At 40.4% G+C, this 17,036-nt stretch overlaps 2 protein-coding genes across 3 annotated transcripts in view; one reads left to right on the top strand and one right to left on the bottom strand.

The window, feature by feature from the left end:
- LOC139533031 (zinc finger protein ZFP2-like) overlaps positions 1-17,036 on the top strand; it is a 530,089-nt gene that overhangs the window by 152,403 nt on the left and 360,650 nt on the right. The gene's annotated exons all lie outside the window — the stretch shown is intronic.
- The window catches only part of LOC139533041 (zinc finger protein 271-like), a 222,385-nt gene that overhangs the window by 59,870 nt on the left and 145,479 nt on the right, over positions 1-17,036 (bottom strand). The window contains exons 3-4 of one of the 2 annotated variants that reach the window (XM_071331236.1): positions 5,731-5,970; positions 365-5,455 (exon numbers count right to left, since the gene is read on the bottom strand). The exons of the other annotated variant lie outside the window; for it this stretch is intronic. Of the exons in view, the coding sequence (XP_071187337.1) occupies positions 4,629-5,455; positions 5,731-5,970 (1,067 nt within the window). The 3' untranslated portion in view covers positions 365-4,628. Of the gene's footprint in view, positions 1-364; positions 5,456-5,730; positions 5,971-17,036 lie in introns of those variants that run through there. 2 annotated transcript variants of the gene reach the window in all.

Below are 17,036 nucleotides of genomic sequence, written 5' to 3'. Positions count from 1 at the left end.
GATGACAAAAGTATTTTTCTTTATAAAATACATGTTTATTTATAGCACATGATTAGAGTAAATGCACCTCTAACTAAATGTAACTCCAAAGGAACTCTAATTAAAGGGATAGTTCAGTCAAATTACAAGTGTCCACCTTGGTTTCCTCACCCTGTATACAATCCCAATAATGTGCACGTCAGCAGTGAAGTTCTGAAGATGGAGGACTTTCAGTACAGCAGTGTTCCCCAACCCTGGTCCCAAAGGGGTGTACATGTATGTTTTTGACCTAACACTCACATACCTTATTCAATTCAAAGGCTTGAGTTGCTGAGTTGAATCCAGTGTGTGAGTGTTAGGGGGAAAAAACTAAAAAGCTCACCCCTTTGGGTCCCCTGGACCAGGATTAGGGTACACTGCAGTACACAGCAAAAAAAGTCTGATGATGCAAATTACATGCAATTATCATTTGTCATTTTCATATCATTATCATTATCATAATCACACTTTTTGCTTTGTACTGAAAGTGATTGCAGTGTGCTAATGAACAAAATACTACAATAAAGTTTTTTTTGTGAAACATCCCTTTCATAGAGCCTACCACTCCATTAAAGGAGTAGTTTACTATTTTACAACTTGAAGTCCTGTATGTCAGATTACTTGGTTGGTATTCAGGGGCCGAGGTACAATATGTACTCAGGAGATGAATCTCTGATCTTAGCAGCATCATTCTTACGCCTTCACGTCATTGCACTGTGGTTCTTCAATGTCTCCTGATTTTTTTTCTGTGGGTTATTTTGTCTAATTAACTTGGGTCAATGGAAACCTGTCTACTGATGCCATCTCTGGATCCTGCAGTGCAAACTAGACTCCACTGTCACAATCAGGACCCAGTGACTGTAGATTTACAGTGTGGAAGGAGAGAGGCAGGCTGGGTTTGTACTCACTGTTAATCTGTCAACTCTGAGATCAACTTCCTGGTCCTCCCCTGTGCATGCCTCACCCCTCCCTTTGTATTGTATGTATGATCACATTTTGAACAATGGCTTTGAAACGATGTTTCATGTATTTGTAACATTCCACTAATTAACAGTGTCCACTAATTCGTGTGGTTTCTAGGGAGTGATATTGATTCTTGTAGAATACGTTTCATCTTCTTCCATATTGTTATAGTGTTCTTAACTATGAAGTTATTAATGTTTTTATCTTTATCTTTTGAATATAAACACGTAAAATATTCTGGGGATGAACATGCACATCTTCAATATGAACCAAACACCCATTGTTCCTCTTTAGTGCATTTAACTATATGTCGAAAGTAACAGCCTTGAGTAGTGAGTTGATACAATTCCTAATCTGGAAGGTTAAAACCACCCTCAGATTTAGGAAGATGTGAAACTTTCCTTTTTATTCTATGAATTTTAGAGGATAGATTAGTGAAACAGGGAGCACACTCAACCAACATGGAGGTCTGGTGAGGTTACCAAACAATAGTGACACTACATGGGTCATTCATTCTTGAATTGAGGTGGCCTTCCAACTTGCAAACCCTTTCAACACCCCATTGTTAGAGTTGAATATACTGTATCCCTGGGACTATATTGAGGATCAGGCCGTTGAAATGCAGTCGATGGGAGGGTAACAATGGGAGGGGTGTGGCATGCACAGGGGCGGACCAGACTTCTATTTAGGACTGGGATCCTATCCAGAGTTGACAGTGAGGACAAACCCAGCCTGCCTCTCTTCTTCCATACTACAAACCTACAGTGACTGGGTCCTGATTGTGACAGTGGAGCCTAGTTTGCACTGCAGGATCCAGAGATGGCATCAATAGACAGGTTTCCATTGACCCAGGTTTATTAAACAGAAAATCCGGAAGCATTGAAGAACCACAGTGCAATGACGTGAAGGCGTAAGAATGGTGCTGATAAGATCAGAGATTCATCTTCTGAGTACACACCTTCGAATCGTGAGTACATACTGTACCTAGTCCCCTAAATACAAACCAAGTAATCTGACATACAGGACTTCAAGTGGTAAAATAGTGACCTACTCCTTTAATGGAGTGGTAGGCTCTATGAAAGGGATGTTTTCACAACGCCAGAAATGTTGTATGTTAGCAATCAAGTTTTCAAGATAGAGAACTTGGGGATGGCAGGTAGCCTAGTGGTTAGAGCATTGGGCCTGGCAGGTAGCCTAGTGGTTAGAGCATTGGGCCAGTAACCGAAAGGTTGCTAGATCGAATCCCCGAACTGCCAAGGTAAAAAATCTGTCGTTCTGCTCCTGAACAAGGCAGTTAGCCTAGGAACAGTGGGTTGTCATTTTACATAAGAATTTGTTCTTAACTGACTTGCCTAGTTAAATTTAAAAAAACTTCCAGTACAGTGGAAAATGTCTTTATGATCATTTGCATCATCACACTTTTTGCTATGTACTGCAGTGTTTCCCAATCCTGGTCCAGGGGACCCAAAGGGGTACGCTTTCTAGTTTTTGCACTAACACTTACACACTGAATTCAACTAAGCAACTCAAGGCTTTGGAACGAATAAGGTATGTGAGTGCTAGGGCAAAAACATACATGTCCACCCCTTTTGGGACCAGGATTGGGGAACACAAATAGATTTATTCAGCAGCATTATGCCCCATGCCACAAGGATTGTCCAGGAATGGTTTCAAGAACATGACAGGGAATTCAGTTTACTGCAGTGGCCTGCAGAGTCACCTGATCTCAATCCAATTGAGCATCTGTGGGAGGAGATGGAACGAGCTATTCAGAGTAGTGATCCACTCCCAGCCAACCCGACACAACTGTGGGAAGCAATGGAGTCATCGTGGACCAGCATCCCTGTGAAACGCTATCAACACCTTGGACAATCTATGCCCTGACAAATTGAGGCTGTTCTGAGGACAAACAGGGGTGCAACTCAATATTAGGAAGGTGTTCCTAATATTTTGTGCACTCCGTATATATCAGATAAAGATGGTGTGATGATCAGTTTTTAGCATTAGTTTTGGTGGATTATTTTATATTACTAAACAATTTTTGTTTAATGATAAACAGGCTATGAATTTATGTTTTTTGGGGGTATCTGTACTTTACTATTTATATTGTTGACAACTTTTACTTTTATTTCACTACATTCCGAAAGAAAATAATGTACTTTTTTACTCCATACATTTTCCCTGACACCCAAAAGAACTCGTTACATTTCTTATGATTAGCAGGACAGAAAATGGTCCAATTCACACACTTATCAAGATAACATCCCTGGTCATCCCTACTGCCTCTGATCTGGCGGACTCACTGAACACAAATGCTTCGCTTGTAAATTATGTCTGAGTGTTGGAGTGAGCCCCTGGCTATCCATAATATAAAAAAACAACAGTTGTGCAGTCTGGTTTGAAATGATTCATACTTTAACTTTTTTCCCTAAGTATATTTACAACAAATTACTTTTACTCAAGTAGTATTTAACTGGGTGACTTTCACTTGAGTCATTTTCTATTAAGGTATCATTACATTTACTCAAGTATGACAGTTAGGTAATTTTTCCACCACTGGATGCATGTACGTGGTTTCCTCCATACCCTAGTCCTCCCATCAGCATGAAACAGCAGGAACAGGGATTCATCAGACCAGGAAATGTTTTTCAAATTCTCCAGCGTCCAGTCTTTCCATTTCTTAGCCCACTGCAATTGCAGTCTCTTGTTTTCTGCTGAAAGCTAATGTGGATACATAATGAATCCATAATAAATTCATAATAAAAACTACATCTTTAAGGATTATAGTTTTCATCTGGGTTCACCTGGTCAGTCTATGTCATGGAAAGAGCAGGCGTCCCTTCATGTTTTGTACACTCTGTACATGTTGTGTATACCAGCTCTTTCCCACAGGAAACTGCAGAGGGAACTACTACCACACAGTCAACCATCAGACACCATAGTGGACACCTCACAGAGGATATTCAACCCTAAGGGCAAATCCAAGGTCATCTCAATATCTTTACAGTAGAAGCTAAAAAAAACACACCAAAACTGACAAGGTGCACACTGATCAGTAAAGAGGCTAACACTCCCTTTCCTCTGTACAGTTCTCTCACAGTGAGAAACTATAGGATTACAATAGTGTTCAACGCTTTCTTCATTTGATCCAATTCAACATTGCCAATTATTTAATGTCATGAGAATTAAGGGGAGTGACTAACCTTAGCTGGTCTGAGAGAAATGATGAGGTCTCTCCTTTATGTACACAATGGTGTCTTTTTAAAATGGCCCAAATTGTAGAATCTCTTCTCACTGTCAGTGCAGTGATAAGGCTTCTCTCAAGTGTGTATCAGTTGTTGTGTCTTTACATTGCCAATCTGGCCAGAGAAACTCCTGCCACAGTCAGAGCAGAAGTAATGCTTCTCTCCTGTGTCTGTTCTCTAATGAACTTTTAGATCAGCTGTTGTTTACAAAAACAATAACATACAGTCAGATCAGTGGTAAGTCTTCTCTTCTTTATGTTTACCTTGGTGTCTTTTTAACAGGCGCATTCAAAATAAACTTTTTCCACAGTCAGAGTAGTAGAAAGGCTTCTCTCCCGTGTGTATTCTCTGATTAACTTTTAGGTGAGTTGATGTGAAGCATTTTACACAATTAGAGCAGGATTAAGGTTTCACTCCTGTATGTATACGTTCATGTGTTTTTAAGTGGCTCAGTCGAGAGAAACCCTTTCCACAGTCAGAGCAGGAGTAAGGCTTCACTCCTGTATGTATACGTTCATGTCTTTTTAAGTTGTCCAGCTTAGAGAAACTCTTTCCACAGTCAGAGCAGGAGTAAGGCTTCTCTCCTGTGTGTATACGTTCATGTGTTTTCACGCTGTCCAGTTGAGAGAAACTCTTTCCACAGTCAGAGCAGGAGTAAGGCTTCACTCCTGTATGTATACGGTCATGTATTTTTAATTCACCCAGTTGAGAGAAACTCTTTCCACAGTCAGAGCAGGAGTAAGGCTTCACTCCTGTATGTATACGTTCATGTGTTTTTAAGTGGCCCAGTCGAGAAAAACTCTTTCCACAGTCAGAGCAGGAGTAAGGCTTCACTCCTGTATGTATACGTTCGTGTGTTTTTAAGTCATCGGGTCGAGAGAAACTCTTTCCACAGTCAGAGCAGGAGTAAGGCTTCTCTCCTGTGTGTACACGTTCATGTCGTTTTAAGGTGCCCAGTTGAGAGAAACTCGCCCCACAGTCAGAGCAGGAGTAAGGCTTTTCTCCTGTATGCACTCTCTGATGAACTGTTAGAACCTTTGATGTTGAGAAATTCTTCCCACAGTCAGTACAGGAATACAGATTCTCTCCTAGGTGTATTTTCAAGTGTATTTTTAGTGTTGATAGAACTGAAAAATTCTCCTCACAATGTGGGCAGTGGTGAGACCACTTAGCTCTGTGATCTTCCTGCTGTTTCTCTCTGGATGTAGAGAATGTCTCAACATGGTCTCCTGTGTGAACAAAATCAGAAGAACCAGTCAGTTGTGTGATATACACTACAGGTCAAAAGTTTTAGAACACCTACTCATTCAAGGGATTCTTAATTTTACGATTTTCTACATTGTAGAATAATAGTGAAGACATCAAAACTATGAAATAACACATTTGGAATCATGTAGTAACCAAAAAAAGTGATACAAAAATCAAAATATATTATATTTGCGATTCATCAAATAGTCACCCTTTGCCTTGATGACAGCTTTGCAAAATCTTGGTATTCTCTTACCATGAGAAAGAGATTTCCCAATCTTCTCTTCTTCATCTTTAATGTTGACATTCAGCTCCAGTGTTTGACTGCAGTCTTCCAGCTTCACTGGTGTCATCTCCGAATCCTGCAGTGCAAACTGGGCTCCACTGTCACAATCAGGACTCAGTGACTGTAGGTTTGGACATAGTGTGGAAGGAGAGAGGCAGGCTGGGTTTGTCCTCACTGTTGATGTTACCGGCCTCAGACTTAATTCTAGTCCTGTAGTAACATTGAGAAACAGACACAAAAAGTTATTGTATTGACAGTTCTGGCACTTGCTTTATTCTCTATTAAATACATTATATTTCTTCTTGTTCAATCATCTAATTCAGCGCTTGACTTGGACTGAAATAGATGCCGGTACTAATTTTTAGGTTCAGGAGCTCCAAAATACTGTTGAGTTAATATACTATAAGAGGAACATGAGATCAAGCAGTAGAAATGTGAGGTGCCGGTACTCTGCTGCGGTGAGCTCCTGTCCAAGTCAAGCACTGATCTCATTTCAATAGATCAGGTAGATAAGCATTGAGAACAAAACATAAATTCATTAAAATTAGACAAAGTACCTGCTTTAAATTTGTCTACACAACGTAAGTGAACTTAACCTCTCGTAGATTTTCCCAAATTCGCATAAATGACTCAAAAACCATTTAGTACAAGGTTTCAGTATGCTTTAAGCAGCACTATGTATTATTTTCCTGAATAACCTTGTATTCGCTGTATTATTTCAATCAAAAACCTATAGTATTTCCCATTCACACCATAGTAACATTTACAGATAAATATAGAAACAACTGCATACATCTGAATATTAGTACACATGTAGAAAACCGATAACCATTACATTTAGCTTCAAAACAGTAGAGCAACTGTGAAATGGTCTCTCTCTGCTGCACCCTCACTGCCTGCACTGAAGTCCGTTGACATAGACAGAGTGGGAACCGCCATTTTACCAGCTTGTGAATTCTTCCTTCCATGGAGCTTTACGGACAATTACGTCGACCTCATGGCTTGGTTTTTGCTCTGACATGCACTGTCAAATGTGGGACCTTATATAGACAGGTGTGTACCTTTGCAAATCATGTCCAATCAATTGAATTTACCACAGGTTGACAACAATCAAGTTGTAGAAACATCTCAAGGATGATCAATGGAAACAGGATGCATCGGAGCTCAATGTCGAGTCTCATAGCAAAGAGTCTGAATACTTATGTAAATAACGTATTTCTGTTTCAAATTTTTGATAACATTTTAAAACATTTCTAAAAACTTGTGTTTGCTTTGTCATTATGGGGTATTGTGTGTAGATTGATGAGTGTTTAATTTGATCAATTTTAGAATAAGGCTGTGACGTAACAAAATGTGGAAAAAGTCAAGGGGGCTAAATTCTTTCCGAATGGGATACCTAGTCAGTTGTACAACTGAATGCATTCAATTGAAATGTGTCTTCCACATTTAACCCAACCCCTCTAATCAGAGAGGAGTGGGGGGCTGCCATAATCGACAACCACGTCTTCGGCGCCCGGGGAACAGTGTGGTAACTGCTATGCTCAAGGACAGAACAACATATTTTTACCTTGTCAGCTCAGGGATTCAAACCAGCAACCTTTTGGTTACTAGCCCAACACTCTAACCACTAGGCTACCTGAAAGTATTCATATCAGTAGGCTGTGCAATACAAAATGGGAATAAAATTATTCTATGAGTATCATAAAAACATTGAGCTATATCATCCTCCACTCACTATCACAAGGGTTAGAAACTACACAGACTCACTTCATAGAACTTTAAAACATTGGCAGCTTATCTACTTCACTTCTTCAGTCTACTCTGAGTACTCTAGATAGCTCAGTGAATAAAATAAATGCTGACAATACTGGTGTCAAACCATGCAAGTGTCAGTAGCATGAAATAACATCTACCTTCTCATTGAAACAGTTCAACACGGAACAGTTCTACTGCAACTTTTCATGCACAGTGGGAAGTTGGAACGAACAACACACTTAGTTAGATAGAACCTGCTCTTACCATGAGAAACAGATTTCCCAATCTTCTCCTCCTCTTCTTCATCTTTAATGTTGACATTCAGCTCCAGTGTTTGACTGCAGTCTTCCAGCTTCACTGATGCCATCTCTGGATCCTGCAGTGCAAACTAGGCTCCACTGTCACAATCAGGACCCAGTGACTGTAGGTTTGGACTCAGTGTGGAAGGAGAGAGGCAGGCTGGGTTTGTCCTCACTGTTGATGTTACCGGCCTCAGACTTAATTCTAGTCGTCCTGTAGTAATAAAGACAAACAGACAAAAAGTTATTGTCTTGACAGTTCTGGCAATTTCTTTCTCTAAAATTAGTGTTTATATTTAGGTGCAGGAGCACCACAATACTGTTGAGCTAATATTCTATAAGAGGAACATGAGCTCAATCAGTAGAAATTTGAGGTGACGGTACTCAGCTCCGGTGAGCTCCTGTCCAAGTCAAGCACTGATCTCACTTAGATCTGGTAGCTCAGCATTGACAACAAAACATGAATTAATTCACATTAGACAAAGTATACACTTTAAAATCAGGCTACACAACTTAAATGCACTTAATTTATAGTAGATTTCCTGAATTGACATAAATTGCATAAATGCCTCAAAAACCATTTAGTACAAGGTTGCAGGATGTTTTAGGCAGTACTATGTACTATTTTCCTGAATAACCTTGTCTTCACTGTTTTATTTCAATCAAAATAATTCCGTTCACACCATAGTAACATTTATAGACAAAGATAGAAACAACTGAATGTCTCTGAATATTAGTACATGTGTAGAACACTGATAATCATTACGTTCAGCTTCAAAACCGTAGTGCAACCGTAAATTGTCTTTCTCTGCTGCACCCTCACTGCCTGCACTGAAGTCCGTTGATGCAGACCGAGTGGCGCCGCCATTTTACCAGCTCGTGAATTTGACACAAAACCAATAACTTGTGAAACGAATTCAGACATCTCAAGTAAATAGATTCTTTATGAAATTACCGTGAGAAAATGATGTACATCCACTCAGACAAACCCCAACTGCTCTAACTACGTAACTTGTAAAATAGTTATCACTTTCTTCACTCGGCTTCACACAAAAATGACACATCAAACCTTTACTAAACGTGATAATACCTTAACGGATGTATTACCTAAAATGGTATGACATATTATTTCGATATTAGAAAGTTTAAACCTATTACATACCTGTAGTAATAAATAGAAACGGACACAAATGTTATCTTCTTAACTGAACCGTTCTGGCTATTTCTATGCGTCTGTCCGGAACTTCCTGTTCCCCCACTAACGCCTTCCGTGCTTTCCGGGATCGCCAAACCCCATTACATGAGAAGGGGTCGCTCCGTGACAAATTTTTTTAACTTTAATTTTACGAGGCAAGTCAGTTAAGAACAAATTCTTATTTTCTATGACGGGCTAGAAACAGTGGGTTAACTGCCTTGTTCAGAGGCAGAACAACAGATTTGTACTTTGTCAGCTGGGGGATTTGATCTTGCAACCTTTCAGATACTAGTCCAACACTCTAACCACTAGGCTACGCTGCTGACTGACGTTGTCCCACACCAGCTAGCACAGTGGATCTGGGCTGAGAATCAGACTCGGCCGCAGTCATGTGGCTGGAGTCTGGCCCGGGCAGTAATACTTATGGCTAGGACGCGGGGACTGAGCTCGGGCCGATTCCGGTGAGAGTTATCTGGCCCAAATGTATTACTTGGGTCTCGGGCCGATTGGGTCTACTCTCTGGCAGATGATTACACGGGCTGCTTTATAAAATTAAAATTACATTAATTATATATTTTTCCATATTTTCTCATTGTTCTTGTGATAATTTTTTTGATTAACATTTAAATTCTTTAATTTTTAAGAGTCCTGTTTAAGTTGTATTTTAGTATTTTGATACTTTGTGCAAGACAATTGATAAGCATTAACAACTTTGTAGATGGAGCCTCCCGAGCAGCGCAGCAGGTCATTTAAAAAAAAATTGTAACCTTTTATATAAATAGGCAAGTCAGTAAAGAACAAATTCGTATTGCCAATGACGGGGGCAGAATAGCAGATTTTCATCTTGTCAGCTTGCGGACACAATACAGCAACCTTTCGGTAACTGGCCCAGTGCTCTAACCACTAGGCTACCTGCCTCATCAAGCAGTGCGAAGTGCGTCCCCGTGCCAGCCGCGACCGGGAGACCCATGAGGCGACGCACGATTGGCCCAGCGTCATCCGAGTAAGGGCAGGGTTTGGCTGGCTGGAACTCCTCTTCAATTGCTGTGCGAAGTTGCTAAACTCAGCAAAAAAAGAAACGTCCCTTTTTCAGGACCCTGTCTTTCAAAGATTATTTCCAAAAACTCAACTTCAAAACACTTTCCTGCAACCCGCCTCACCAATAAATAAAAATATATATATATATATATATTTTTTAAATACCAAAAGAAAGATGCTCAGGGTCCCTGCTCATCTGTGTGAACGTGCCTCAGGCATGCTGCAAGGAGGCATGAGGACTGCAGATGTGGCCAGGGCAATAAATTGCAATGTCCATACTGTGAGATGCCTAAGACAGCTGATCGTCCTCGCAGTGGCAGACCACGTGTAACAACACCTGCACAGGATCGGTACATCTGAACATCACACCTGCGGGACAGGTACAGGATGGCAACAACAACTGCCCGAGTTGCACCAGGAACACACAATCCCTCCATCAGTGCTCAGACTGTCCACAATAGGCTGAGAGGCTGGACTGAGGGCTTGTAGGCATGTTGTAAAGGCAGGTCCTCACCAGACATCACCAGCAACAACGTCGCCTATGAGCACAAACCCACCGTCGCTGGACCAGACAGGACTGGCAAAAAGTACTCTTCACTGACGAGTCGCGGTTTTGTCTCACCAGGGGTGATGGTCGGATTCGCGTTTACCGTGGAAGGAATCAGCGTTACACAGAGGCCTGTTCTCTGGAGCGGTCTGTCATGGTCTGGGGCGGTGTGTCACAGCATCATCGGACTGAGCTTGTTGACATTGCAGGCAATCTCAACGCTGTGCGTTACAGGGAAGACATCCTCCTCCCTCATGTGGTACCCTTCCTGCAGGCTCATCCCGACATGACCCTCCAGCATGTCAATGCCACCAGCCTTACTGCTCGTTCTGTGTGTGATTTCCTGCGATACAGGAATGTCAGTGTTCTGCCATGGCCAGCGAAGAGCCCGGATCTCATTCCCCCCAGAAATGTCCAAGAACTTGTAGGTGCCTTGGTGGAAGAGTGGGGTAACATCTCACAGCAAGAACTGGCAACTCTGGTGCAGTCCATGAGGAGGAGATGCACTGCAGTACTTAATGCAGCTGGTGACCACACCAGACACTGACTGTTACTTTTTATTTTGACCCCCCCTTTGTTCAGGCACACATTATCCCATTTCTGTTAGTCACATGTCTGTGGAACTTGTTCAGTTTATGTCTCAGTTATTGAATCTTGGTACTTCCATACAAATATTTACACATGTTAAGTTTGCTTAAAATATATGCAGTTGACAGTGAGAGGACATTTCTTTTTTTGCTGAGTTTATATATTGGCGGGAACTGGAACAAGCTGTGGTACACGTCGATCCAGACAACCCCAAACAGGCTCAATGGGTGACATGTTTGGTGAGTATGCAGGCCATGGAAGAATTGGGACATTTTCAGCTTCCAGGAATTGTGTACAGATCCTTCAGAAATGGGCGGCAGATGAATGGTAGGACAACGGGCCTCGGGATCTTGTCATGGTATCTCTGTGCATTCAAATTACCATCGATAAAATGCAATTGCTAATAACCCAATGCTACCATGGAGTACTTTGTTGACAACATTGACATCAGCAAATGCTTCCCACACAACACCATACACGTGGTCTGCAATTGAGAAGCTTGTTGGGCATACTGCCAAATTCTCTAAAACAACTTGGAAGTAGCTTATGGTAGAGAAATTAACATAGAATTATCTGGCAACAGCCAATTGCATGCTCCCTCAAAACTTGAGACATCTGTGGCATTGGGTTGTGTGATAAAACTAAACATTTGAGTGGAATTGTACTATTTATATTTATTAGGGATCCCCATTAGCTGCTGCCAAGGCAGCACCTACTCAGCTACTCCCGTCCCCAGCACAAGGTGCACCTGTGTAATGATGATCATGCTATTTAAGCAACTTCTTGATATGCCACACCTGTCAGGTGGATGGATTATCTTGGCAAAGGAGAAATGCTCACTAATAGGGATGTAAACAAATTTGTGCACAACATTTGAGAGAAATAAGCTTTTTGTGTGTATGGAACATTTCTCGGAAGAAACATGGGACCAACACTACATGTTGCGTTTATATTTTTGTTCAGTACATACAGTATACAAAAAAAATACAAAATATCAATTGCAAAATGTAAATTAAACTAAAATCAGCCTGCTTTTCTGTTCTAATCAGGTTCCTACACAGGCTCAGAAGGATCCTCTAAGGGCGAAACATTTTCTGGCGACAGTAGTACTTGCAGTGCTTCTTCCGTGAAGTCTTGGAGGCCCAAAAACTTCTCAGCAGCAGATATAATGATGTCCAGCTTCTTGGACTTCTTGTGCGGTACAATTCATAACTGTGGTTATAAATACTAAAATATCCACCTTCTTCACAATAAGTGTATCCAGATCACTTGATTGACGTACAACATTTGCAACTGGTTGTGGTGCATCCACCACCAAATCTTCTATAGAACTGGGGCCTCTTGCCCCTATAACTCTCTTCACCACCTCCACATAGGAGATTTGCTGTACAGTCCTGATCCTTGACACCTCAACCTCTTTCACCCAAACAGGGCACTCTGGGAATTGTGATAGTTTTAAATTAACATAATGCCTGTTAGCAAAGGTGTCAGCTAGAGATGATGTGCAGGAGCTTGCAGGGATTTGTAGTTTTGCATGATGTCTACTTTGATGCTAATTAACATGATATAATCTCATAGGAAATAGAGCCGAATATATTACTAAAAGTCACCTTGTCCGAGAGAGATTTACATGGTTATCAAAATGTTACGCCAGGGTAAGCCTACACGAAACACAGCCCTTATCTTAAGTGTTTCTAAAATGAACGAAAAATGAATGGTGGAAAAACGATTGGAACTATTTCCCTGTTTGACTGCTAGGTTTTATGGGTATTATTACACCTCCACTGTGGGGCTCTATATGGCTAACGGAGTAAGGGCGAGTGGGTGTGTCTAAAGGAAAGTATTAGACATCTGGAAAGGAGTGGGTGTGTCTAAAGGAAAGTAGGAGGTGTCTGCAAAGAAGTGGGTGTGTCTAAAGGAAAGTAGGAGGTGTCTGCAAAGGAGTGGGTGTGTCTAAAGGAAAGCAGTGTGCATCTGGAAAGGAGTGGGTGTGTCTAAAGCGCTATAGGTTAGATGGTTTTGATTGAGCTGTGTTTTTTCTCTTCTGTTTCTTACCATGCAACTACTGCACTTTTCGTTATAATGCCATTGATTGGCTAGCTAAATGGGTGGAGGTACCCATACAACAGGATGTTTACATTGCAACATGGTGGACTCACAGCAAGGTGCTTGTCATCATGTACGAAATCTAGCTAGCTAATTCAGCCAAATGCTATTTCAACATGTTTTTGATGATCTCATTTATGTAAAGATTTGTCAGTGGATATCTGTAATGGTAGACTCAGTAATTCCAGTCTGGCTATAAACCTTTTTCTGATGTGATGTCGTTCTTTGGATTTCATCACTCAATTATCTAAGGTTAGCTAATGTCACCCATATAGCTAGTAATGTCACACATTGCATTCATCCTAGCTATTGTACTATCAACTGGCTTGCTGTATTAGGCAGCTCTAGATGCGAGGGGAAACTTCATACATTTGTATTATCTATCCAGATTATAAAAAGGCCATTAGGTAGCTAGCTAGGATGAAACTGCCGGGGAATAGCTATATAGCTAGCTAACTCCCACTATCAACTGAGTTCATCAATGTATCTAAGGATATATTTCTAAAAAATAAACAATATATTAAGCACATAACACCCAGACAGATGTAGAACTTCAGAGACCTCCTGAGGAAAATCTCCTTGTTCTTGAGTTTATCCAGGAAGGAACACATGTTAGATGAAAATACAGCTAAATGACAAAACAATGGAAACACTTGAGTAAATGAGGGATGCCAAGGTGCACTGAAACTATTCTGGCTCATGGTGGCTCAATGCCCTTTTAGCTGTCCTGTGTGGTACATCAAACTGCATTTGAATGTTGAACCACTTGACTTCAATACATCATCAACACAAATAATGTGAACAATAAAAATAGCCTGTGTCGTTTTTGTATCTTTCTGTAGAGCCTTGTATAATAAGGCCATTGTGAGGAGGCCTTCATCAAGTTGCCCCCCTAAATTACTAGAGGACAAACTTCAAAGATGTCATCCATGGCACTGGACTGCAGTGAGAGGTAGGCCTACAGTACGGCCTACGGAGCGGACCTGGCGTATGGTCCTGGCTGCCTTAATGTTTCCTCCACATAATAAACTGTACAAACATGGCACTTTTGATGCTTACATTTACAATTAGGCTTACTCAGTCACTACAACAAACTTCATATCATGGACATAAAATGCCATTAGAACTGTTGAAGGTACAGTATATGTAAGTTACTTGGTTGGTGTCTTGTGAATCAAACTGTATGCTCATTAGGGTTCAATATTTTCACGGTATCTTACAAATGTTCCATCCCGAGAATAAATCACTTTCCTCCCGCGTAACCAGGTATTTCCAGCAAAAACCGAAAGTGTCATTCAAAAGCATTATTAAGCATATAAATATCTGGATTTGATTGGAGCTTTGATCAGCATGAAAATTCAAACCTGATGCTACCGGAGCCTGATGAGACATATATTAAATACATTTAATGAGCCCTACCTACATTAACATTAACCACATTTAATGAGCCCAAGCCCAAAAAAGCCCAAATGATTTTGCCGTTACCCAATAGGCTACATATATGATATACTGTAGGCACATTAGACTTTTCAGGCAACAAAAAATGTCAATTTGTCTGCAAGGCGCACCAAATAATGTAGGCCGAATCAATGGCAATTGATGAACTTCTTTAGGCAAAGTTTTTGGTGTTTTGTAACAGATGTCTATTTCCATTCATCAAATGGCGCTAGTAGGTTAAACATGCAGTTTGGATGTGGAAATAAATTGGGAGTGGAAGAGCATGCACAAAAGTAGCATACATTTTGAAGTGATTTGTTTGACAAATCAGATGAAAATATCATGACTGGTTATGTTGATGCCACATTAAACAGGAATTAATTTTAACCATTGAATTGACTTTCTTATTATTAGGCCCATTAAATATGTTTTTGTGCGCCTTAATAGAGACCCCGAATGCATTCTGTTTTCATCAGAACAGAAAAGTGTGTAATTGGTTAATTGTTTTCAGCAATCTGTAAATAGTACTGAACAAAATTCTAAAATCACCCCATCAGTGTCATACCATGTACAATATAGGGGAAGGTATAGGCAACGGGGACTGTCTACTTTGTAACATGTTTTACAATATTGTGGACATTCAGAGATGCAGAGAATAAAGTTGAGTTACTTCTAAGTAACTTTGGCTGACTCCTATGTCATCATCTTCAACATGTGACTTTCCATTATAGAGTTTAGCTTTGGTGTGAATTGAGGCCTATGCATTCATTTACATTTACATTTACATTTAAGTCATTTATCAGTTGTGTTCCCCCATTGTGGTGTCCTGTCCTCCCACGCCAGCCCAATTCAGCCAGGCCAGCACAACCCAGGCAGTGTGCGATTTGACTTCAGAAGAGGTACAGAGTGTGTTGAGTGGTGGTGTCCTGTCCTCCCAAGCCATTGGCGTGGTGCAGGAGTAGATAGGGTCAAAGTAGTGGAATGGGATACTGGGTTTTTAATGAGTGTAGTGTTAGTTGAGTGTTTTTTTTATAAGTATTTATTTATTTATTTTTGTGCCGTTTTTAAAACGTTTTTGCTTTTCCCCTTTTCCCATTTTGTATCAAAAGTATAATGGGTTTATAATATAGGCCCGTTGGGGGCGGTAATGTAACATATTAGATTCCAACCTCCGTTAAACTCCGAAGAAGAAGAAGTAGTTCCGGGGAAGCGCGCACCATTCTTCAGATAAAGGAAGCGCTAGAACTGTGCTGTGAAGACGGTAACCTTTGAGTCTGTTTCTATTTATTACTACAGGTATGTAATAGCACGTTTAAACTTTCTAATGTCGAAAGAACATATGCTAGGTAACAAATCCGTCAAGGTATTACCACGTTTTCTAAAGGTTGTATGTGTTATTTATGTCAAACCGAGTGAGTGGGAAAACATGATAAATGATTTTATTTATCACGTAGCTAGAGGTGTAGGTTTTTTATTTTTGAACGTGTATCATTTAAATGTAATTTAATAAAGAGTCGATGTATTTACATGTTTTTGGCTTTGTGTGTAAAAAAAAAAAGTCTGGTAAAATGGCGGTGCGCACTGTCTGATATGACATACAATATAACCACATCAATCAAATTGTTTGACCAGTCAAACCAGTCAAGAAAAAACACCTGTGCAAATGTGTATCTTATAGGATAATCAATGCTTTTCTCCAAAACAACTGCCATTCACAACTTTCTAATGATAATGTGAAATTAATAGAAATCCTTTTTACCAAAAAGTGGTGCATGGGTAAAATCACTGAGGAAGGTAAAACAATATTACAAACCATGTGTTGTGATAATTACAGCTACAGCTATAGCTGTAAGTTCATATGCCTTGTCACCGTGATATATAGGCCTGAGGCTCGAGACAATAAGAAGACACAGTGGCAGAATAAATTCAACCACACATTTGTTTTCATTCCAAAACCGGAGAGCAACATCTGTCCAGTGAAGTCTACAAAACATAGTGTGTAACAAAACGTTACATTACCTACAGCATGTTCAAGCAAGGTAATGTTTCCGACATTTTCGGACTACTAAACAACTATTGATTTAGAACTACCGCAAGAGTTACCGCAAGTCACTAAGAAAACAAGAGCTGCCTCCACTATTCCAGCACCATTTCAACTTCAACATTTCAACATAATCTATTCACCTATGCTTACACTAATACAGGGATCAAGAAAATACCTAAGCTAAATATGATATGGCTGTCCATAGTACTGATTTCTGTGGGTGCATGCATGCAAGTAGAAAAACATGTTGTCTCACCCTACTTGTAG

The sequence above is a fragment of the Salvelinus alpinus genome, chromosome 10 (genome assembly GCF_045679555.1).
Source record: "Salvelinus alpinus chromosome 10, SLU_Salpinus.1, whole genome shotgun sequence".
Taxonomy (NCBI): Eukaryota; Metazoa; Chordata; class Actinopteri; order Salmoniformes; family Salmonidae; genus Salvelinus; species Salvelinus alpinus.
Note: the sequence above shows the minus strand (reverse complement) of the source record. Positions and strands in the feature narration are given on the sequence as shown.